Source organism: Cyanistes caeruleus, chromosome 25 (genome assembly GCF_971803275.1).
Source record: "Cyanistes caeruleus chromosome 25, bCyaCae1.hap1.1, whole genome shotgun sequence".
Taxonomy (NCBI): domain Eukaryota; kingdom Metazoa; phylum Chordata; class Aves; order Passeriformes; family Paridae; genus Cyanistes; species Cyanistes caeruleus.
In genome coordinates, this window is record NC_141725.1 from 3,657,301 (window position 1) to 3,680,422 (window position 23,122).

General features: G+C 63.9%; 2 protein-coding genes across 7 annotated transcripts; both read left to right on the forward strand.

The window, feature by feature from the left end:
- Positions 1–416: 416 nt before the first annotated feature.
- On the forward strand, positions 417–15,262 carry PALM (paralemmin). 3 transcript variants are annotated; one of them, XM_086862575.1, is made up of 9 exons: positions 417–538; positions 7,210–7,258; positions 8,210–8,290; positions 8,381–8,511; positions 9,574–9,691; positions 9,790–9,811; positions 10,070–10,132; positions 11,137–11,268; positions 12,559–15,262. In XM_086862575.1, the coding sequence occupies exons 1-9, from the start codon at positions 534–536 to the stop codon at positions 13,122–13,124; spliced, it is 1,167 nt and encodes a 388-aa protein (XP_086718701.1). In that variant the 5' UTR covers positions 417–533; the 3' UTR covers positions 13,125–15,262. The 3 variants fall into 3 exon arrangements, with proteins under 3 accessions (XP_086718701.1, XP_086718702.1, XP_086718703.1); XM_086862576.1 differs by lacking the exon at positions 11,137–11,268; XM_086862577.1 differs by lacking the exons at positions 10,070–10,132; positions 11,137–11,268.
- Positions 15,263–15,625: 363 nt separating this feature from the next.
- Positions 15,626–22,900, forward strand: MISP (mitotic spindle positioning). Of its 4 annotated transcripts, none has more exons than XM_086862560.1 (5): positions 15,626–15,826; positions 18,838–20,954; positions 21,365–21,576; positions 21,950–21,988; positions 22,257–22,900. In XM_086862560.1, the coding sequence occupies exons 2-5, from the start codon at positions 18,956–18,958 to the stop codon at positions 22,341–22,343; spliced, it is 2,337 nt and encodes a 778-aa protein (XP_086718686.1). In that variant the 5' UTR covers positions 15,626–15,826; positions 18,838–18,955; the 3' UTR covers positions 22,344–22,900. The 4 variants fall into 4 exon arrangements, with proteins under 4 accessions (XP_086718686.1, XP_086718684.1, XP_023798910.2 ...); XM_086862558.1 differs by lacking the exon at positions 15,626–15,826 and adding an exon at positions 16,664–16,763; XM_023943142.2 differs by lacking the exon at positions 15,626–15,826 and adding an exon at positions 17,185–17,387.
- Positions 22,901–23,122: the final 222 nt, after the last annotated feature.

Below are 23,122 nucleotides of genomic sequence, written 5' to 3' on the forward strand. Positions count from 1 at the left end.
TGTGGCAGTTTGCCCACTGTGGCCGTTGGGTTGGGAAACGGGGCAGCGGAAAGGGGGAGCAAAGCGTCGGTGCTTCCTGGAGCGGGGCAGGACGGGGCGGCTGCATTCACAGGAGGGGGTTACACACTGACAGGGACCGTGAACGCAACCCCTCCAATCCGCCCCGCGCCGGGCACCGCACAGCCACGACCCGCTTCGGGACCCCCAGCAGCCGCCGCAGCTCCGGGGGTCCCCGGGGCTGGGTGATGGGAGGCGGCGGTGGCGGGCCGGGACCCACCTGGGACCCCCAGGAGCGGATGAAACCCCGGCGCGCCCCGAGGCCGGATGATGGGCGGCGGCAGTGGCGGGGCGCGCCCGGCAGACGGAGCTGTGCGGGAGGGAGGCGGGAGCACCGGCGCGGTCCCGACATCCCTGCGCATCCCGCAGCCCCGCCGGGGATGCCGCCGCCCGCCGGGCCCTGAGAGCCGGGACGCCGGCGGCCGCCGGCCCCGCTCCGCCGCCCCCCCGCCCCCGCCGGAGCCGCCGCCGGGACCATGGAGTGAGTACCGGAGCCGCGCCGGGACCCCGGCACCGGGCCGCGGTCCCCCCGGGCCCCGCTGGCTGAGACCGCAGTACCGGGGAGGGGGGGAGCGGGGAGCGGGGGCCGGGACTCGGGACCCCCGCACCAGGGCTGAGGGGAGCTCGCTCCGCCGGCTCACGGAGCTCGTACCGGGGGCTCGTACACCCCCGATGCCGGGGCTGGGGAGTCCGAACCTGGGGTCTCATATCCCCCTGCTCCTGGGCGCTCAGCACCCCAAAACCGGAGCCTCGCATCCTCCTGATTCTGGGGATTCAGGACTGCAATAATAGAGGTTTGTATCCCCCTATTCTGGAGCTTGGGACCCCAAAACCGGGGGTGGGGCTCGCATCCCCCCCGCTCCAGGTCTTGTGACCCCAAAACTGGGGGCTCATATCCCGCCAGATACTGGAGCTCAGGACCCCAATACCGGGAGCTCACATCCCCTCGGTTCTGGGGCTCGGGACCCCCATTCCGGGGCCTCCTTCCCCCCGGTGCCGCTCAGCAGGTGCGGCCCCTCCCCGGTCCCTGCCCAGCCGTGGAGTGCCGGAGGGCCGGCTCGGGGGGCAGCGGCGGAGGCCCCGGTGTGGGTGCGGGGGGTGCGGGGGGTGTCGGGGCTGGCAGCGGTGCAGGAAGCGGGGGGTGGGGAGGGCGTTTATTTTTGTGTTTTGAACCTGTTGTTGCTGCTGCGTGTGGTGGGGTGAGTGGGTGGGAAGAGCTGCGGACCCCTCCCTACACTGCACCCCCAGCCTCTGCCCAGAGAACCGGCTGTGGCCGGGGGATCCTCATGAAGCAGGTCCCACCGGAGAAGTCTGGACAGACGGACACTCTCCGACCCCGGCCTCATCCTTTGTGTGCTGCGGCGGGGCCCTGACCGGCCGCTGGGAGCTTGGAGCCGGGCGGGTGGGGGAAGGACGGACCAGGCAGAGGCCACTAGGGGCTTGTGGCCACCGACTGTCCTACCCCTGTGCTGGTTTTAGGGACACCAGCAGCCGGTGCCAGGAGGGTACAGGACTGGGGGGCTGCTCGAGGTGCTGGAAGCCAGCGCTGGCCCTGTCTCACCCAGGCCTTGCCTTCCCTCCCGTGGCTCTGGTCCCCACCATGGTGAACACCCCAGCCTGGGTTTGGCCGTTCCTGGGGTACCCTGGCAGCTCGGGGTCAGCCACCCTCTGCTCCTCGTGGGCACCTCACTTTGCACTGATCCCCTGACCACCGGCTGCTGAGACAACGGGTGCTCAACAGGTCCCTGTCAGCACTGCCCATCTCCCACCTGGAGCCCCAAGAGGCCGTGGGGCACTGCCGAGGGGTGGGGTGGGGTGTCCTGGGGCCATGGTGGGCTCTGGCTGATTTGGGGCTGGAACTGAGCTGGGGGCACCAGCGGGGATGTTTTGGAGATTGGGGTGCAGCAGCTGCGGGACTGGGGGGCAGAGTGGCTCCCCGTGATGCTGAAGGGGCCAGAGGCAGGGCCAGGGCAGCTCCACGGCGCCACAGTCCCTGCAGGAAAGAGCCTCTTTGGGGAGGAAAACGTGCGTGATTTGCCAAAAGGCAGCAGCGAGGGGAAGGGCAGAGCCGAGGGGTGTGACGTGCCCTGGGGAGGGGGTGAGGAGCTGCCGGGCTGGACTGGGCTCTCCTGGGGCAGAGGCGTCTGGGGATGGTGCTGGACAGGATGGTGGCTCCTGCCCCTGGGCTCCACATTCACCCTGCTCTGGACCAACCCTCCCAGCAAGGGCCAAAGAGCCCATGGAGGGGTGCAAAGGGTTTCCCCTGCCTGCTCCATACACTGGACCTGCCAATGCCTCTTTCTTCTGAGTGAAACTCCGCGAGTGAGCCCGGGTGGGAGGCACAGCCACAAAGCAAAACAACACGACCCCTCCAGCCACTCAGTTTCAGAGCCTGGCCACGGGGCTGGAGGATTAGGAGGGTCCCAGGGCAGCTGGGGACATGGCGAGGTGCTGCCCTGCTGTTGGCCTGGCTCTGTGGCAGCCAACGGGTGTTGGGGCGGGCACTGCTGCCTTTGCCCTGGCTCCTGCTCTGCCTTGGCACAGGCAGTGGCTGGAGGAGGGTCCTGGCTGCCACAATCCACTGGTGCCCAGGGAGGTTTGGCGGAAACTTTCCAACTCTGGTAAAGGCTGTGCTGGTCCCACTGGAGCTGCTCTTGTGCCCTCTGCTCCCACTGCTGTCAGTGCTCGTGAGCAGCTGGAGATCCTGCATCTCACATCTGGCTGCTCTGCTGGTTTGTCTCAGTTGCTGCTCTCCCCTTGGCTTTGAGGGTCTCCTTGGAGTGAGGGCTCTCCTGGTCCTGCCTTCCCCACTCTGATCCAAAGCTGACAGCTGCACCCAGGGGAAGGAGGGAGATTTCTGCCTGAGAAATAACTCATGAGTCCTTTGGGAAGGGACTCAAGACCTTGTTCTCTTCTGGCATCCAGGGAGAAGTGAAACCCAGGCCAGACCCCGCTGCCTCCTGGCCATGTGCAAGGAACCAGAAGGGGTTGGTGTCCTGTCCCTGTCCCAGAGGAGCAGCACTGTCACCCTTCCCAGAGGAGCCATAAAGCTCCACCACAGACCCCACAACAGCACCCAGCCCTGCTTTGGGCTGGCAGATCATGGGGTTCAGAGCTCAGCCGCATGACGGGGCCTCTCGGCCAGACCTGCCTTGCTGGGAGGAACTGGAGCAGGTTTCCTGGGAAGCCGCTGGTGTTGGTGTTCCTGCTTCCTGGCCAGAAACAGCCCCTTTCCCCAGAGGGGTGGGGGTTCATGTGGCTGTAGCTGTGCCAGGAGCTGTGCTGGGAGCTGAGCCGGGGCTCCAGCAGCAGAGGTGCCGCAGGAAAGCCGAGGAGGTGCCGTGCCCTGGGACAGGGCTGAGTGGAGGCACCAGGACTGGGGCTGGAGGCACAGCCCAGTTTCCTGAGTCTCTTCACTGCATCCGGAGACAAGCAGCCCTGAGCAGCCCCCAGGTCCCAGACAGGAGCAAGGAGGAGCCTGGAGGAGGGAGAGGAGCCGGCTGGATCCTGCCCCAGACAGGTGTTTCCTGACAGCATGGCTGGACGTGGGCTGGGCCCAGCCCCTGGGCTTGGCGCCGAGGACTGAGCTCCCCGTGGCTCACAGGGGCGCCCCTGCCTGGATCCACATTCCTGCTGGCTCCTTGGAACATCATGTGTGCCTGTGTTCATGGCATTGCTGTGGGAAAGCCACGCAGCCACACAAGAACAGGAGCCCAGGGATGGTGACAGGAGACAGGTGCCACATCCTGCCGGTGCCAGGACTGCCTGTCCTGGGCAGCCGGTGCTCCTGGGGGTGGGGAGCGGCCAGCTCCACTCTCATTCATGAATCGTGGGGGGAGTTTCCTGGTGGAGACTTGCTCCTCTAACTGGAAGGGAGCTGGAAACCCAAGTGTTTGGAGGGCACTTGAACCATTGTTTGAAAGATCTGTAATTTTCCAATCAAACTCCCTCCCCAAGCCTCCGTTCATCAAATATTCATGGGATCCATTTTCTCCTGGCACTCCCAGCCCACGTCTCAGCCCGAAGAATCAATCAGGCAGCTCCGCTTGCTCTAATGCATCTGCGTTTTCGGGAGCCTGGGGCTGCCATCTCCTCCCCCCGCCTCCCTCTGTCCCTGTCCCCTCCCCGGGCAGCGGCGATGGCTGGGGCTGCGCAGGCAGTGGGGAAGGCAGTGGGGAAGGCAGCTGGAAGGAGTGGGATGGGCACTGGGGTGATGCAGCAGCAGCAGGAGGATGCAGCCACACCGTGGGGCAGGGCAGGAGCAGCCCCCCTGTACCAGGAGCCGAGCAGGGTCCCCACCCTGTGCCGGGCACGTGGCTCGGTGGCCGCGCGGATTTCTGGCCATCCTCGCCCGAGCCGCTGATGCATTTGCCTTCATGGTCGATGCATGGCGGCCCCCGGGCGGCTGCAGCCCCCTCCCCTCCCTTCCCTCCCATCGGGGGCGTTCGATGCTGTTAATGGCTTTGTGACAGAGCTCTGCAGCCTCCCCACGGCCGCGGCACTCCGGGCCCGGCTCCTGGGAATGGTGCTGGAAATCAGTGCTGATCCCTCGACTGCTGCCTTTACCACACACCCTGGGCCCGTGCAGGGCTGGTGCCCATGCAGGGCGCTCTCCTGCCTTCCCCCAGCTTGGAGCTGAGCGGGTGGGGAGGCAGGGGAGGTCAGGGGAGCAGAGGAGCAGCTTGAAACGACTCTTCACACATTTGGATGAGCTAATGGGGAAAAAACGGAGGAAGGCAAATAAACATTATTGTTTCATGTCAGGCGGGAGGAGACAAAAGGTCACGGGCTTCCCTTGTGATGGTGGGAAACGGCAGCATCAGCAGGGCTGGAAAGAGCTGGAGAGCCAAGGCAGAGCGCGGGCGCGTGTGTGCTCACGTGTGTGGGTCCAGCACGGGCCTGGGGACTGCTGCTGGGAGCTCCCAGGGTGTCATCCCCCATGTCCCTGCTCCTTTCCCCTGCTCCTTGTCTGGCCTGGTTGTTCCTGAAGAGCTCGGTGGCCCCAGGATCACCTTGCTGTCCTTCCTGGCACCCAGGATGGATCGGGAGCACCAGAACCCTTAAGGAGGCCCCAGTGATGCCACAGCTTTGGGCCAGCAGTGCCACCAGGATGCCAGGCCTGGGGAGGGCATCCCTTAGCCCCGGGGGGTCCAGTGGTCCCTCGATTGCCATGAGTATCCCCCACATCCCCTTGAGTATCCCCCACATCCCCTTGGCACTCGCCCGTTGCCGTAGCGCCGTTGCCATGGCACTGTTGCCAGGGAACCATTGCCAGGGAATCGCCTTCATCAGTCACAAGGGCTGCCGGCAGCGGGGCCCCATCACACCGACCCCAGAGACGGGTCATGACAGGCAGGATGGGGCTTTTGGGGAGCGTGGGACCCCCTGCCTCCACCTCAGCACCTGGCCCCAGCAGGCAGGGACTGGGGGTCCCAGTTGAGCCCCCCTCGATGGATCAGAGCCCCCAGGGCAGGGTCTAAGCAGGCTGAGAGATTGCAGCAGGGGCACCCAGCCTGTTTTGCGTCTCTCCTTGGGCCAGGAAGATTCCTGGCGTCTGACCTGGGAATGTGGAGACTGTAGCAAATAATGGAAAATAAAGAGGATGGAGGAGGGAGGAAAAGCAGAACAGAATGCTTCAGGAATGCTGTAAAAGTTTGGATCCATCGAACAGGGCAAGATCCAGGGGAGAAACAGGGCCCAGTCCAACGCCCTGTGAGTGTGGGGTGCCAAGGGCTGGACTGAGGGGACCTGTGGCCCCAGACTGGGAGGGAGCCCATGATGATGGGCAGCCCTGGGTCTGTGGGGCTGGTGAGGGACACACGGGACTGGTGCCGTGTGCCTGTGCCGGTGAAACAGTCACAGCATCGCTGTAAACAGCACGAAAATAACCACCACAAAAGCGACACCTTCCCCGTTTGTTTTCCTGGCCTGGATTTTGAGCACGGCAGGGATCCCCAGGGTGTGGGGTGAGGGGAGGACAGTGGCTCTGAGCAGCTCCCAGATAATTGCTGGCTTTGAGGAGGGAGCAGGTGGGGGCAGGAGCTCCTCTCACCCTGCAGAGCCCGTTTGAGTAATGAGAAAGGCCGTGGGGAGCCCGTGTGAGGGCCCTTACACGGCTGGCGTGTGAGGTCAGAGCCCAGGGTGTCGTGTGTGGGGCTCAGCAGCCTGAGCCCACCCTTTGTGTAAAACCATCTTCGGCAAACTCCCCCGCCTGGGAGCACGGAGTCCACCTCTCCGTCCCTTGCTCTAGGAAGCAAAGTGGAGATGATCCATCGCCTGACAATACCTCAGTGCCTCCCACCCTAATTACTGCCACGGCTCTGCACTTCGTTAGCACCGTCTGGCGAGCAGCCAGGGGCTCCTGTGGCGCTGGAGCATCCTGGTCCCAGCCGGCCTGGCCAGCCCCTCCAGCCCCGCTGCGGCTCCCGGCACTGAACCTGCACCTGGTGCTCCGTGGCGTGGGGGCTCTCTCCAGGCCCCGGGGGCCGCGCTGCCGGCAGGACTGGCTCGGGTCCCTGCACCGTGGGGACACTGGAAGGTGGGTAGGTGGGCAGGTGGCTGTGGGGATGGGGGATAACCCCTCCTTGCAGCACCTGGGAGAGCTGTGCCAGGCCAGAGAGGCGGCTGCTGCCGGCAGCATCCCCAGCCCGTGCTGCAGAGGCAGGTGCCCGGAGCACGGAGGCCGTCAGGAGCAGAGCCTGCTGTGGTGTGTGTGTCTGTGCACATGTGCCTGTGTGCACAGCCCGGAAAGGTCACTGTCCGGGAAAGGTGTCAGCAGCCAAGAAACCGGCTTGGAATGGAAAGCGTGAGCCAGATTGGAACGCAGGGGCGGCCGGGAGCGTCCTGCTCCAGCCCCTCCGTGGTCACGGTTTCCATCTGCGCCACGGCAGGAGCGGCTCTGCATGAGATGAGTCCTCCAGGTGCTGGACAAGGCGCCTGTCCCGGGGGATTTGGGCAGGACAGGGGTGCCTGGAGGAGCCATGCAGCGAGGGGTACTTGGCTCCGGCGTAGTGGGGAGGAAACAGCCGGTAGAAGGGAAGGGCTCAGCCTTTGTCTGTCTGTGTACTACAGCGTCTGCTTTGCTGGTTGCACACTTGACCCAGTCACCTGCCACTGGTGTCTCTCCTCACAGCTGCTTTCTGCTCTCTGCAGGGTCGTGGAGGCCAGCACCCTTCAGCAGGAGAGGCTGCAGGCCATCGCGGTGAGTCCCTGCCCCGGCCCCCGGCCCCAGCTCATCACCTGCAGCACACGGGGCAGGCACCAGCGGGGAGAGTGCAGGTGCAGGAGAGCTGGTGCAGGTGCTCAGCCACAAACCAGGGGTCTCCAGCAGCTGAACGAGGACCTGGAATGGCCCATGCCAGTGTGTTCTGTAGGGGCTCTTCCTGGGGTGTCAGAGCCAGCATGGCTTGGCGGCACCGTTGAAACGGGGACAGAGCAAGCAACAGGCAGCTGGGAGGTTTAATTAACGAAGCGGCGCCTTGACGAGCCCCAAGTGAGGAAAATGAGCGATGATTCCCTCCTCCCCCCTTCCCCAGGAAGGGCTGAGGATGGTGCTCTCCAGCCATGCCCGTCGTGGGCACTAGTAATTACATTAATTAGCGAGCGGTTGGGGGCCCCGCGGAGCAAACCCAGCACAGAGCAGGGCACGGGGCTGTTTGAACCCACCGCTGCCCCACGGCAGCCCCGCTGCCCAGCCCAGCCCAGCCCAGCCGGCCGATCTCTGCCGCACAAAGGGCAAATTGTTCTGGACCAGAGGAGAAAGCGGCGGGTGACGCGTCCGGGCTGGGTCTGACTCTGCTGAAATGATCTGGAGCAGCCCCAGGACGGGTGGCAGGGAGGGGGGGACGAGCGGGGGCTGTTTCCCCCGTGCTGGCAGCTCGCTCAGTGGGGCCGGCCGAGGGGAAGGTGACATTTTGAGATGGTGAACAGAGCCCAGGCTCTGCCCCAATTTCTCTACACCCTCAACGCCTCAGTTTGTCCCAGAGAGGGCAGGGATGTGATACCGGGCTTGCTGTGGGGTGTTGCCAAGGCTGGTCCCGCACTCCCTTGGCCCCGAGGGCAGCCCCTTGGCCCCGCTCCTCCCTGCCCGGCGATGCCCGGTGCCCACCCCCTCCCCGTGCCGACCCCCGCTCCGCCGCTCCCGTCCCTCCAGGAGAAGCGGAAGCGTCAGACGGAGATCGAGAACAAAAGGCGGCAGCTCGAGGATGACAGGCGGCAGCTGCAGCATCTCAAGGTGAGCATCCCCCGCGACCCCCAGGCTGCCTCTGCCCCGGGAGCCCCCGGCTGGGGGAGGGCAGGACCGTGACCCCTTTCTGCTCCCCAGTCCAAGGCTCTGCGGGAGAGATGGCTCCTGGAGGGGGCCCCGGCTTCTGCCTCCGAGGAGGAAGAGGCCATGAAGAAACAGATGCAGGAGGATGAGGTGAAGACCAAGGAGCTGGAGGAAACCATCCAGAGGTAACGGGGCCAGCGTGGGTCAGATATTGGGGTGCAGTTAGAGAGCACCCACGTCCCTCCAGAGACCCCTGGGCAGGTGGGTGCTGCTGGATCCCATGTGCTGGGCACAAGGCAGGGTACACTGAGCTTGGAGATGTTCTGGGGCTCACCTTGAGCCCTGGCTGGGTTCTTGCCAGCTTTTGTGCCGGGGCTGCAGCCAGCCCCAAACCTGTCCAGCCCTGCAGCCCCTCCGGTCACCCCCAGCTGTGTCGGTGTCGGTGAGAGCCACGGGGCGGGGTGCCCCGGGCTGGGATCCCGGGGGGCTGCTCGGTGTCCAGCACCCTTGAGGGCAGGCTGCTGCCTCCCACAGATCCCCGTCCTCATCGTGGTGGCCCAGCCTTTGGGAAGGGGCGGGGGTTGAGCAGGGAGATGGCTCAGCCCCTGCCCAGCTCCCTTGTCCCCGGGCCCGGAGGTGTCCCGGCAGCGCTGCAGGAATGCAATCAGTCACCGTGGTGCCGCTAATTACCGAGCATCGGTGCAGAGAGGGGTCAGGCACGAAGGGGCCTTTGTGTCCGGCTAATGGCGCGGTGCATTCCTCCGCGGGCGCCGTGCGAGCGGCCCGGGGGAGCTCTGCCGGGGGCAGCTGCTGCCCGTGGGGACACCCCGGACCTCTGCTACATCCCACAGGGGCTGTGCTGCCAGGCTGGTGGCTGACAACAGGGGGTTAGCCTCGTGGAAAGCTCAGCGAGGTTTGGAGGGACAGGTGGAGGAGCAGAAGGATGATGATGATGGATGGAGCAGCCTCGCTCTGGCCACCAAGGGGTCGGCCCCCCTGCCCAGTGCCCATGGCGGGGTCTCTGCCATCCACTCAGTGCTGAACCCTTTGGCTTTTCCCCTGTAAAGGGACAGTGACAGCCATGCCAGAGTTTTTCTGTCCCCTTGTGAGCCCAGGGGACAATTTGTGTCTCCCCTCTCCCCTGCACTGTGTTGGTGGCCCTTGTTCACAGGTCTGCTGTGGCTGCCTGCAGCACAGTTACCTGTCCCACAGTCTCCTCAGCTTCTCAGCCCTGACTCTCCCTGCAGGCTGGAGAAGGAGCTGGAGACGCTGGAGAGCAGCAGCTCAGTGACTTCGACCAAGGAGAACCTGGCAGAGGCAGCAGCCAAGGAGGAGAAGGCTGAGGCTGTCCCCAATGCGCAGAAGGTGGGCAGGGCTGCCAGCAGTGAGCTCGGGGTCCCTGGTGGGGATGGCTGGGTGGTGGGTCCTGGAAGCTCCTATAACCTCTCCCTTCTGTTTTGCAGAGTCCCCTGGGCACAGTTAAGGGTAGGTGAATCCTGATCCCCCTCAGCCGTGGTTCAGCACCAACCATCCCCTCCTGCTGCCCTGAGGCTGGTGCCAGATGGGTGGGGAGAGCCAGACAAGAGACCTGTCCCCACGTCCCCTCTCGGGCAGTGGTGCCCTGCGGCGGGGGAGCCCGTCCCAGGTGCCAGCCATGGGGGGACACACTGCCCTCCCCGGGGCCTGACCCATGGGCACACCAGGCGATCGTTGGGGCTCAGGCGGTTGTCTCTCCACCTCCAGCCGACAAGAGGCTCTCCAGCAGCCCCATGAAGGCAGTGGAAGGCAGTGACATGATGAAGGCGGGTAGGTGCCCACTGCCCTGGGAGGAGCGCTCCTTCCAGGCTGCTTCCCCCTCCCCTCCGCACCGCCCTCGGCTCGCTGCCACCGCAGCCGCTCCCCGCCGTGCCGCTCGATGCCTTTCCAAGCCCAGGGCAGAGAATATCCGTCATTGCAATCGCAGCCTTTGGTTTTGCTTCCACCCCACGGTTGGTTCGTGGCTCAGGGCCTCTCTGCCTCAGCCCTGTTCCATGTCTCTGCTCCGGTTTCATCCTTCCCGCTCTGTTTGCAGCTTCTCTGCGCAGGGGCGAGGCGGCAGAGTGCCAGCCACAGGAGCTATGGGGCACACGGGACCAGGCTGCCTGAGCTGGGGGGCTGCAGCCAGCTCTGCTGCTGGAGGGGTTTGCTCTGGTTTGGGGCAGGGGCTCAGACCAGACCACGGCACCAGCATGGGGCAGAGCCTGCCTTGGGATGTTTGGAGCTAAACACCATGCACAGGGCTGAGGGGACCCCGCTGCTGGCTGGAACTAGCTGGGAGTGGAGATATGCCAAGAATCACCCATCCCATGGGGGCAGAGGGGCCAGCGCCAGCACCTTCAGTGGGGGTTGAACCTCCTTGAGCATGAGCCTGGCTCCCAACCCAGGCCCCCCCACGGCCAGCACTGCCCACTGGCTGGACAGATGGACATGGCTCAGGCCAAGAACCACAGCAGCCGTGGAGGTAAGGTGATGCCAGCAGCACCAGGATGGACACAGGTCCCACAGGTCCTGGGAGGAGGGATGTGCCAGGGGTGTCACACCTGCCTCTGCCATTCACTGCTCCTCGCTGCCTTGCTAACACCGCTGAGCCCTGCTGAGCCCTGCTGAGCACCACTGAGCCCTGCTGAACACCGCTGAGCCCTGCTGAGCATCGCTGAGCACCACTGAGCATCACAGCGCTACCGCCACGCGCCGTCCTGCCGCCAGCCGCGGAACAAGGGACGGGGAGGGCCAGGGCCACCGTAACGTGCGCTGTCCTCTCTGTGTCCCAGCCATGTACTCGGTGGAGATCACAGTGGAGAAGGACAGAGTGACTGGGGAGACCAAGGTCCTGTCCAGCACCACCATGCTCCCCCAGAACCACTGTCTGCAGGGGGTCAAAGTGTACGAGGATGAGCTGAAAGGTATGGGCCAGCCCACACCAGTGGCAGGGGACAAGGGAGTGGCCACCCGAACATCCAGCGGGCACCCAGCAGGGTGAGGAAGTGCAGGGGCTGCTCCTGACAGCTTTGCCAGCGCTGTGAGGGCAATCCCTCACCAACGCCAGTCCAGTGGATCACAGGATTGTCTTGGCAGCGTAGTGTGGATGGGTCAGCCTCGTGTGCACGTCGTGACCCTGCACTGCTGGAGAGCAGAGAAGAGGATCTGTTGTGTCCAGGACTCAGGAGCCTTTCCCATGGGCAGGGAACATGCACTAGCAGCGTGTTGGCCTGTCCCACAGGCTGGCAGCGGGGAGTGTGGCTGATGGGTGTGGTAGAAGTGCAGCACTAGGGACTGGTCCCTGTCTGCAGCTCCTGCCTTTGGGAACATCTGGGAACCTGCTCCAGAGGGCCTCCTGAAACCCAAGGGACCGCTGTGGTGGCAAGGACCGGCTGTGGAAGTGGGGTGTCTTACTGGGAACTGTGGTGGCTGAGTGGACCGACCTCCTCATCAGAGAAAACAAAGAGCTCCCATTCAACCTCCTCTGTGTGTCCATGGCCGTGCTGGCCCTGCCAGGCTGGGCACTGTCCCTCACTCACTGCCCACTGAGGCAGGTGCACTGACCATCACGTCATGCCCCAGGTCAAGTGGAAAATGCAACAAGCCCTTGGCCGCTCCGGCCGTGACGCACATCTCTGCCTCCGTGCACAGCACGCCGGGGTGGGAGAGCCTCCCCCGGGCACGGCGCCACCAGCTGCAATGGCCCTGCTGAATGTGGCAGGAGGCGGTGGGGAAATCAGCGGGGCAGCAACCGCCGAGCATCGCTGGGGTCTCAGAGGTGGCAGCGGTGACTCGCTGCGAAGCGTCACGTCAGCCCCGGCAGAGCCGGGCGCCAGCAGACGCCGTCCCGCCACGGGCAGCTTGGCTGGCTGTCGGTGGCCTGGCAAACAGCCGCGGCTCCCACAGGGCTCGCTGAGCCTGAGGCTTTGGGAACAGCTCCTTCCATTGGGCTTTTATTTTGTTCTCCCTGGCTGCTGTCGGGCAGGAGCCAGGTGATGAGAGAGGGTCTGGCAGCAGCTCTGCTGAGGGGAGGGTTGGGATGCCGTGGGAGTCCCAGCCTCAGTGGCAGGACCTTTGGAGAGGGGAAGGGGCTGCTCCCCGACCACACAGGAGCCGGGGCTGAACGGGCCACGCCAGCAAGAGCTTTGTCAGGTGTTTTTGTCTTTGTGCCCTCATCCCAAACGCCCTCACCCTCCCTCCTCTTGTCCCCACAGTGGTGCATGCGGTGAGTGCCGAGGACGGGGCCCTGCAGAACGGGGCCCACCCCCTCAGCTCCTCCGAGGTCGACGAGCTCCTGCACAAGGCAGACGAGGCCACCCTGAGTGAAGCTGGCGGGCGCCAGACCCCAGCCAAGGCTGGCAAGGGGGGCGGCAGCGCCCCGGGCAGCCAGAAGCCGACACCGCGGCAGGAGATCACGGGGCTGCAAGCGAAGGTGCCGCCAGGCGAGGGCACGGAGCCCAGCCAGGAGCAGCCCGTCACCATGATCTTCATGGGCTACCAGAACGTGGAGGATGAGAACGAGACCAAGAAGGTGCTGGGGCTGGAGGGCACCATCAAGGCAGAGCTGGTGGTGATTGAGGATGCCGAGAACAAGCCGGAGCCGGCACACAAGGACCACACACCACCCAACGGCACCGCGCTGGAGCCGGCGGCCGCCCAGCCGCTGGGCGAGGAGGGCGCGGGCGGGCAGAAGCCGGGTGCCAACGCCACAGACGCCAAGGAGGCCGAGCAGGAGACAGACGTGAAGAAGCAGCGCTGCAAGTGCTGCACGGTGATGTGAGCCCCCGCCGAGCCCCCTCCGCCCTGGCCCCTGCTCGCCAGGCCCGGCACACCGGGCTTCCCCCCCTCCGGACACAGACCCTCTTCCTGCAGAACCGGGGAGATCCAACATGGTGCCAACGGGGCCGCAGCGGGCAGCAGCGAGTGGTGGCCGTGGCGACGCTCGCCCCATCTGCCCGATGCCAGCCCCGTGCCGCCCCCCACCAGCGCTGCCTGTGGTATTTATTAGTGACTCCCCTCGCCCCACAGTGCGTCCACCCCACCACAGCCCGGCCTCATCCCCACCTGCCACCGGCACCGGGGCCTTTCCCTCTGTCACCGACATCGTCCCAGGCGCCGTCGGAGGATGGAGCCGCCGGGCAGGGGATCGGAGGACGACACTGTGTCCGTAGATGACTCCCCGGGAGCCCCCACCAGCGGGACCCGCTCTTGGCCCAGCCCACGGTGGGCATCGGACCCAGCCCTGTGCCAGCTCCTCCCTCTGTGCCTCCATCATCCGCTTCTCCAGCAGGGAAAGGCCTGGTCTGTTCCCCGCTGGCTGCCCATGGATATCTCTGCTCCATCTCACGTCCTCATCCCTGTGGTCCCGGGCTCCCCAAGCCCTCAAGGACAGAGCGTGTCCAGGCAAGGGCAGGGCATCGAGGGCAGCGTCCCCTCCCCGAGACTCGGCTGTGGTGATGGCTGGGGCCACGTGGGGCTCCTGCAGGGTCAACCCAGCCTGTCCCCAGGCCTGCTCTGCTCCTTCTGGGCTCAGCTCCACATGTTGGAGCCCCTCACTCTGGTGCTGGCAGTGACAGCCACTCCTCTGTCTCGGCTGCTGGCCGGTGCCACTGGGCTCTGCCAGCCGAGGGGGCTGAACTGTGCTGTGGCCAGGGCTCGTGTCCTCCTGGGCCAATGCCAGTCAGGGAAGGGGAGTTTGGGGGGGCCCAGCCTTGTGGGGCAGGAGTGGGGTGTGGGGGTCCTGTGTTTCCTCGTGTGGGCCAGCATCCTGTCCCCTTCCTGCCTCTGCCACTCAGCAGCAGCAGCTTTGCAGAGCCACGTTCTGGGGTCCCCCAGGGGAGTGGGGCAGCCCAGTTCACCCCAGTATTGGCACTGGGAGCTGCCAGGGGTCTGGTGTCCCACAGCTGCCTCCCTGCTGCCCCACCCTGCACCCCAGCCCTTCAGTGGGGATTTCACCACCAGCACCAGCGTTTTCTCCCCACTGAGACCAGCTGGGGCAGGCAGGGGGGGCCCTGTGGTTTTTGGTCCCCAGTGCTCACATCAGCTGCCCCTGAGCTGCAGCAGCTGGGCTGTCCAGGAGCTTTGGGCAGGGTGCAGCCACCAGCGAGGGATCCTTGTTCAGGTGTGAGAGGGTTCCTTCTGCTGTAAGGCTGGGAAAGTCCCCAGGGAGTCCCCAAAATGTGTGTGGAGCAGCATCCACGCAGCCCACCAGGACACCGGTGGTCGAGCAGCCAAGGATGGGCCTCAGCTCCCCCAAGGATGGGCCTTCCTTCCCCCACATTCCCCTTGTGTGAGCAGTGACACCCTCCTGTCCCCATGACATCCCAGTTGTCCCCCAGTTCCCACCCAGGCTGCAGATTGCCCCCAGTAGAGTCACAATGCCGGGCTGGGGAAGGGGGGCCTGTCCTGCCCCATCCACTGTTGGGCATCGCTGGAGCCCCATTGCTGCAGAGCAGGGCACGGGCTGGGTGCCACAGGGCCTCTGTCCCCATAATCCTGGGGGAAATGTCACCTCTTGCCACCCCAGGTCAGGGGCCAACACCACCCACCCCCTCCCACCCTGGGCCCTGCAATCCCCCCGGCCCCAAGCTGGGGCTCCCTCCTGCCCTCGGCACCCCCTGCCCTCGGTTGGCTTTGACCCCCAGCCCCCTCCGGCCCCTGGGGCGTGGGGAGCAGGACCAGCCCCCCGGGCCGGGGCTGCGGTGTGAGAGGAGCGGGCGGTGGGCCCGGCATCGTCCCCACCCCATCCCAGAGCCCCCCTGTCCCCGCCCGGCTCTGCTGAAGTGCACTTCCCGTGCCCCTGAGCTTTTCACTTGTGCCGAAGCCGTTTGAATTCCCTTCCCCATCCCATCCCCCCCCCTCTCCACCCCGTTGTTTGTAAAACACCCAAACCGAGCAAATAAACTGTGTGAACAACCAGCCTGGAGCCACCGATGGGTGGGAGGATGGGCTGGGGATCCTGGGAGGAGGGGGATTCAAGGTTTGGGATGGAGATGTTAGAGATGGGCTCTGCTGTCCCCTCATTGATGGGCAGAGGATGAGGGGAGGAAGGGCTGTGTGGCACCCAGGACACCGGGAGGAAGGGATGAGGGGGAATGCTGCCCAGCTAAAGGGGACATGGCAGCCTGGTTTCATGGATGCCCCAAGGTCCCATCACCACGTGGCCGTGAGTCTGTCCATCCCCAGGCTGGTGCAGGTCCTGCTTCTGCCCAGAGCCAGGATTCCAGGGCTCTCTCCTGGGGCAGTGGGGCCTCAGCCCTTCCTGGTGCCAGTCTGGGTGCCAGCACACGCCCTGCAGCGGGTGTGGAGTGTTGCTGGCTCCTTGGCATCACCTGTGGACTTTGGCTCAGCCCCACGGTAGAACAGGCTCCGCTCACCTGCCCGGAAACGCAGAACGGCCTGGCAGCCACAGCGCACCGGCGTCCCCAGGCCAGCCAGTGCCAGCCCCGAGCGGGAACAGGGGCACCAAGGGGCTCGCAGAGGGTAAGTGGGACCCCCAGCACCCACTGGGGTCTGTCTGACACCAGTGCCGTGCTCAGGCAGCAGCGGGACCAGGAAGGGCTTCCTGGCAGGAGTGGGCTTCAGTGGGGGGGAGAGAGGATGAGGATGGGGATGTCCCACCCCAGGCACCGGCTCAGGGCTGAGCGTCCTGGCACGGCATCGCCCGCTTGGCTGTGACACCCCGTGCCAGGAGGGAGGGCAGTTCTGGGCACCGGCAATGTCGCCCTCTCCACTGGGATCCAGCCAGACCCAGGCACCAAGGGCACCAAGGACGCTGTGCCTTTATCCTGGCAGGTGCCGGAGGTATCCAGAGCAGGCGCAGGGAAGGAGGGAGCTGCCCTGCCGTGAGGAGCTGGGGGCAGCGGTGCCAGGGCTGCTGTGGCAGCGAGGGCACTGCCTGTGCAAACACGGGCTGCTCCTGGCACATTCACTCAGGGCTCCTGTGCCATGCCCCTTCTCTGGGGCTAACCGGGTGGGGGGAGAGCCGGACATCCAGGCTGAAGCTTCAGTGCCATAGCTGCGTTCATGGAGGGGCAGAAAGCGCCTGGAGCGAGGTGTGTGGCTGCATGGCCACGCCACCATGCTGGATTGAGGCATGGGCACGCTGGTGGTGCCTTGGCACACGGCTGTGTTGGCACGTTGGTGCATCGGGCCATCAGTGAGTCCCACGGCTCGGGGGAGCCACGGGCACGGGACCAGCTGCAGCAGGGTGACGCCAGCACAGGAATTTGGGGACAGGGCACTGAGGTTCTTGGAATTCCCCACAACTCCCCGGTGCTGAGCTTATCGGGGCCTCGCAGCCACCCTCCCGCACCCCCCGCACCCCACCCCGGCCACACCCCGGCAGACTCAGCTCAGCTGGGTGTCCCGTGTGGCCTCCCGGAGCATGGGGACCCCTGCCCTGACAGCTCCCTGGACAGTAAGTGCAGCGCGCTCGGGGGCGAGGGCAGCGCCCGGCGCTGGGGGGACGCTGTGTCCCCCTGGCATCGCAGGGCTGGTGGCAGCGAGGGTGTGCAGAGGGCTGGCGCTGGCTGGGGTGGGCAGCAGAGGGACACTGGCCACGTGCCACCGTGTTCGTGTGCATCCCCAGCCGGTGTGGGGACAGCTCAGGGTGGGCACAGCGCGGGTGCACTGCAGCTCTGTAGCCCTGTGCAGGACCCCCAAGATGGGGGGACCCTGGAAAGCGCCCCAGGTGTCTCCTTATGGTGGGGGTCCCAGGCCAGACTGGCAATGCCATCTGCTCTGCCCAGCTCCTCCCACGGTGCTTGGCTGGGCCGGGGGCCGCCCAGCATGGGGGGAGGCAAGTCCCGAAGGGGACCCCCGAGCCCCCGCAGTCCCACAGCAGCGGACGGAGCTGAGGGAGGTGGAATGTTTTGGGTGCAGCTCTGGGAGGGGCCGTTCCGCTTGCGTGGAGCCGGCCGGGAGCCCTGATAAGAACCCAGCTGGTTTCTCTGTCCCCCCCTGCTCCCCTCCTGTGCCGGCCGCCAGCGCTCCCCGGTGAGGGGGTCCCCTCCGAGCCGGGACCTCGTCCCCCCCAAACATGGTAAGAGGTGTGGACAGATGGTTTTCATTATCCAGGTCTTTGGGGGCAATAAAAGAGCAAGAGTGAATCACAGCAGGGGAATTAAGGGGTAAATTGAGGCGAGTACAGCTCCAGGCAGAGAGGCTGAGGCAGCGGGGCTGGGCACAGGGCTGGGCAGCAGTTCCAGCGGTGAGGCATCGCCTGGGGCTGGCCAGGATGTCCCAGCTAATGAGACACACGTGCTCCTGCCCCAGGAAAGGTTTAAAAAGCTCCTGGCTGGGGCCCAGCCCCGCTTGCTTTGTGGGAGGATGGTGCATCCCGGGAGGGCTGGAGGTGAGTGGGGGAAGCTCGGTCACCAGAATTACTGCGGGAAGGAGGCACGCACAGAATGCTCTCATCCTGGAGATGAGCCAGGATGCTCCGGATGCAGGGAACACTTGCCTCCACCTGGGCGAGCCTCATCCTGAGCTGTGCTTGCCAGTACCGTGGCCCCCAGGCTCTGGGCCACCCTTGCTGTCGCCGTGGCCTTGCTCCAGTTTTGCTGCATACCCCCAGGAGGCCGTGAGTGGAGCCCAGTGGTGACACACCCTGACCTGCTGGGGCTCACAGGGGCCCAGCCAGCAGTGACAGGTGACAGCAAAGCTGTGGCTAAGCCTCGGTAAATAGCGGTGCAAGACGTGGTGCTGGCTCCAGGCACACCCAGCTTGTCTGTGGATGACAAGTGTGTCACCAGTTCTGGAGCCAGGGATGGCATCTGTGATGGGGTGGCAGCTCCTGTCTCATGGGGGACCCACCTGTGCTGCCCCTCCCTGTCTGGCACCCGCTGTTCCAGCCGGCTCTGGCCCAGCCAGCGCTGGAGGATTGACCCCGAGGCTGGGGCTGTTGGCTCCTGCCCTGTGTGCCAGGGGGGTTAAAGTCCCCTTGTTTTATGAGCCATGAAACCGTTTTTATGACCCCGCTGTTTCTAGAGCTGGGTTATTTGGAGGCTCCTCTCTGTAAATGGCACATGGAAGATATTCCATGCAGGGGTGGCCCAGGTGCCGGCACCGCCTCTCGCTGCCGGTGCTGCCCGGGACTGGAGGTCCCTCCCAGGCCTGTGCACGTGGAGAGGCCCCAGGCTGTCCATGCCCAGATGGATGTGGTGTCATCAGGAGCTTGTCTGAGGTCTTGCTGCCTTTGGTGTGCAGCACTGACTGCCTGTGGCAGGTTTGGCTGTGCTCCCTCAGAACCTGGCCAGCCTGGGGTGGGGTTAGGGTTAGGGTTAGGGTTAGGGTTAGGGTTAGGGTTGGGGTGGGCTTCTGGGCTCCGTGGCAGTTCCTATTGGGAATGGTGCTTTGTGCTGTGGCTGCTCCTGCCCCACACGGGCCAGGCTGGTGGGACAGTTTCTGTCCCACGCTGAGGACAGTGGTACCAGGCTGGGAGAGGGGCTGCATCTCAACCTGCTGCTCCTAATGGCTCCTTTTGCTTGCAGGGCCAGCCAGGTCCAGACCCTTGGCCTCTGCTGAACTGGGACTCTGAGGGTGACCTCGAAGCTGAGCAGTGGCCCCTGTTTGGGACAAGGTTGTCACAGGGGTGACTCTTCCCAGGAGATGGACAGAGTCACCAGGCACCTTGTGTTCCAGCTCCCACAGGCCTCGCACAGGCACGACTCGCTGGCAGACCTGAGGGCCAGCAGCGACGATGATGTGTTTGGCTCCACTCAGCACAGCACCCAGAGGGTGGAAAATGGCTACAGCTGGAAGAGGAGGTCCCAGTCACCCTCGTATTTCCTGGAGGGTGGAAGAGATGTCTGGACCCCGTCCCCAGACAGGGAGTCCAAGCTAGAGGTGGTGAGATCAGGAAGCCTGTACGACCTCCGGGCTTACAAGGGCGAGAGGAAACCCTCGAAGCTCTACGATGACGATGAACAAGACCTGTACAGGGTCCCTCCGCCCAACATCTCACCTGAGAAAGCCAGGGAGCTCGAAGATGAGAGGAAAGAGATCATCCGGAGCCAGGTGATGAGGAAGAGCTCCACCATCGCAGAGAGGTGGAGCTCTGTGGATGAGCTGAGCTCCATCAGCGCCAGTGTGGGCAGCCAAGGTGAAGGCAGGCACACAGGCAGTGTCCCCACCAGCTTTGCCATCTGCTTTGACAAAACTTCCCCAGGTAGGGCTATAACGCCCGTTGACCCTGAGAATATTGACACAGAGCAGATTAACTTCTCAGCGGCTCGGCAGCAGTTCCTGATGCTGGAGAAGACCAACCCAGGCTCATTTTTCAGCCCAGGGCAGCAGGGCATGTCCCCAAGGCCAGAGTCGGTGACAAAAGTCTCCAGGGAAGAGTGGTACAGCCCTGAGATGGCCATGAGGGCTACGAGAGGCTATGGCAGTGGTGGTGCATCAAGCCAGAGCAGGACAGACAAGAGCGTTTACCAGGTTCATGGTGTGTCCTTATACAAGACACCCGAGAAAGAGGAGATCTATGGTCCCAGAAAGGCTCACACAGAAAGGTCATATCCCATCAGGAAGACGTCCATCCTGACCAAAACATGGTCCAGAGAAGACCTGGACTCTGGCTTGGGTGAGATGTATAACGAAGCTGCTGCGGGCTATGCAAGCGATGGAAGCACCTCCAACGAGACCTTCAGTGCAGATCTGAGGGCCAGCAGCAATGGGCTGGGCAAGGAGACGAGGGTCAGCAACGAGACGCCCATCGAGCGGGAGATCCGCATGGCGATGGAAAGGGAGGAGAACCTCTGGAAGGAAAGGGGAATCCAGCGGCTGACGGCCAGCAGTGAGCTGGTGGAGATCCAGACCAAGCCTGTCCTCAACATTCACACGTCTCCCGGCCCAGGCAGGAAAGGGAAGGACAGAGGCCGCGCTTCCCTTTACGTCCAGAGGGAAATTGAACAGGAAACAAAGCGTGAGGAAGATCTAAAGAGGCAGGGCAGGCTGCTGGGGACGTATGACAGGGGGACACAGCAGGAGCTGGAGGAGCGCAGGAGGGTGTTTGAGCAGGAGGAAGCCCCCCCACAGAAGCCCACTCCCCTGAAGCGGGCAGAGGAGAGGAGGAGCTGGGTTAAAGAGTTTGTGGTGGAGCAGCCCTCGAGCCCCAGCCCTGTGGAAGACACCAGGGCTGGGAGAAGTATTCCCAGCTACACAGCGAGCATCGCTCACTTCCAGCTGTCCCAGCCGCGCTTCGCCGCCAGCGAGAGGAGCCGGGAGCAGCCCTTGGTGTCCCAGAACGCTTCCACCAGCACCAGCAAATGGGGGAGTGAGGATTCCTGGGGAGGAAAGCTTCCCGGCTCCACCCCGAGCCCCGCCAGCACTGCTGTCCTGCCCAGAGAGTACTTATCCCTCTCCTTCTGGAAGCCCAAGGTGTCCTTCGTGGAGGACATGGGGACACAGAGCCCGCTGCAGAGGGAGGATGGCCGGGAGGAGCAGTACCGGCTGCGGACATGGAAGCTCCAGACATCAGCACTGATTGAGGAGGAGATCCGGAGTGACTTGCAGAGGGAAGAGGAGCTCCAGGAGCAGCGGCGGCGGCTGATGGACACCTACAGCAATGGTGCTCCCCAGGAGGGCTCCCGCTCTCGGCACAGCTCTGGTAAGGGAGCAGAGGGACAGAGCGGCAGAGAAGTTATTTGGTGGGATGGTTGTAAGGACTCCTGTGTGCTGGTAGCAAGTTGTCCTGGGAGAACGTGATATCAGCACGCTGGAGTCAGCAGAACTGCTGCTGAGGAAGGATAGGCTCTGCAGGATTCGAGATCTGCTCAGGTCTCCATGAGTTTGTGTCATGTTACAGCAGCAAACAGGGCTGGAAAGGCCCAGCTAATGCATATTACCCCTTGTTCCTGCAGTCCCTGGCTGGGGCCCAGGCATGGGGTCCTGGCTATGACCAAACCGGCTGGACCTGCCATGGGGGCAGGTTTGGGGCAGGTGCCTGACACTCCTTGTGGGTCTCCACCCCTGGGAGTGGAACTGAAGTCCTTCACCCCCTGACTCTTTCTCTCAAAGCTGCCTCAGGTGCCGGTGGCAACTACTCAGTGTCTGGGTCTCCTGCCTCCTCTCCTGCCTCACACCAGACGGGGATCCTGGGGCTGATCTCATCCTTCACCCCGCTGAGAGTGACCAGTTCCTCCCAGGGCAGTGCAGAGACCCTCACCCCTGACTCGTCGCGTTCCAGCCCCTTCGAGGAGCGGAGGAGGAGGGTGAAGGAGGATGGAAAGGTGAACATGCCCACCCTGCTTGTGCCAAGTGTTTGAGGGGCTTGAGCCTGGGGGAAGACTGCTGGCTCTGGGGCTGGAGGTGGCTGTTCCTGACTCCCACTTGGAGCTCGAGATCCAGCTGCTCAGCTTGGTGGACACCCAGTGGTGGTGGCACCATTAAGGGGCCATGTGAGCCCCCCAGACAGCACCTGCTGTTCAGAGCTGCCAGCACTGGGTGGGACTGGAGAGGAGCAGCAGCTTCCTTCTGTGGGGGATCCTGGCCTGGACTGTTCTCCCAACTCTCCTGTGCTCCTGCAGGGAGCCAGATCCAGCTGCTTCTGGATATTCCCCTGCCAGGCTGCCATTATCTAATCGTGTTTTCCTCTTTCCACAGTACGCAGGCATCGAACCCGTTGACAAGGTCAACACAGAGGTAAAGCCCTTCACGAATGCTCCTGCTGCCCTGACACCTCCCGCATTCCCCAGCTCTCCTCGCTCCTGGAGATCCTGTGGGATGGACAGGGATGGACGGGATGGTCCTGGCTCCCTTGAGACCGCGGGCACCACTTGGGTGGATGCCGAGTCAGGCAGAGCAGATTGGGGAGCTGGCGGGGGGGAGGTTTTGGGGTGGGGGCCTGTTCTGCAAACCAGATCATTATGAAAGTTTTTCATAAAGATCCTGCACGTTCTGGTCTTTGCAGGTGGTGGAAAGCACCCGAGTGTTTCGCCACAAGAGCGCCATGGCCCAGCGCTGGGAGGCCGGACAGTACGTCCGGGATGAGGACTGAGGGACCCCTGGATCGGGGGCTGGCCCTGTTTGCAATCAGCTGATGTGTGACCTAAATGCTCCATCAGTTCCACCGTCACAACAATCAGAGACGTGAACCCTGCAAATCAATCTGGTTTATTGTTAAACTGATAATCCTTCCATGCAATAGATCTGCTCCTTCCCCCTCTTCCCTGTGGGGTGGAGGAACACTTTTTTTTTCTTAACAGGGAAAAAAATTGGATCAGTATCTTTTTAATCACTTCTGCCTGGAGCCAGCCAGGTGAAATCACCCAGTAATTCACTTTGCCCCTTGGGAGCTGTGTCTCAGGCTTACAAAAAAGCTGTTTTATTTCTCAGTGGTTTAAGGTTTTTAAGTACCACAAGGCTGAGCATTGCCTTGGGGCTACCTGAACTGAGGCCTCTGGATCAGTTGACTTGGGAATCAACACTGGTTTAACTCCTGTGATCCATGGAGATGCAGCAATGGAATATAAAAATATATATAAATGCTGTTTATTTTGCTAATTTATTAAAGAGTTGTTCTACTCTCTTGGTCTTCCAAGAGAGTCCGCCTGCTCCACTGGTTTTGCTCTGCTGTTTCAGAGGAACCCCCGCGGTTGGGATGTGGGGCTGGAGCTTTGCAGGGGCTGCGGTTGGGGGGGTCCCAAAGGCTGGGGGAGTACCGGGCTCGCACCGGGCGGGCCTGGGAGCACCGGGGCCGGTGGGAGGAGTCCCTGCGCAGGGCGCTGGAGGGGTAGCACCGGGGGATGGCACCGGCTGGGCTTTAGAGTCCCGTTC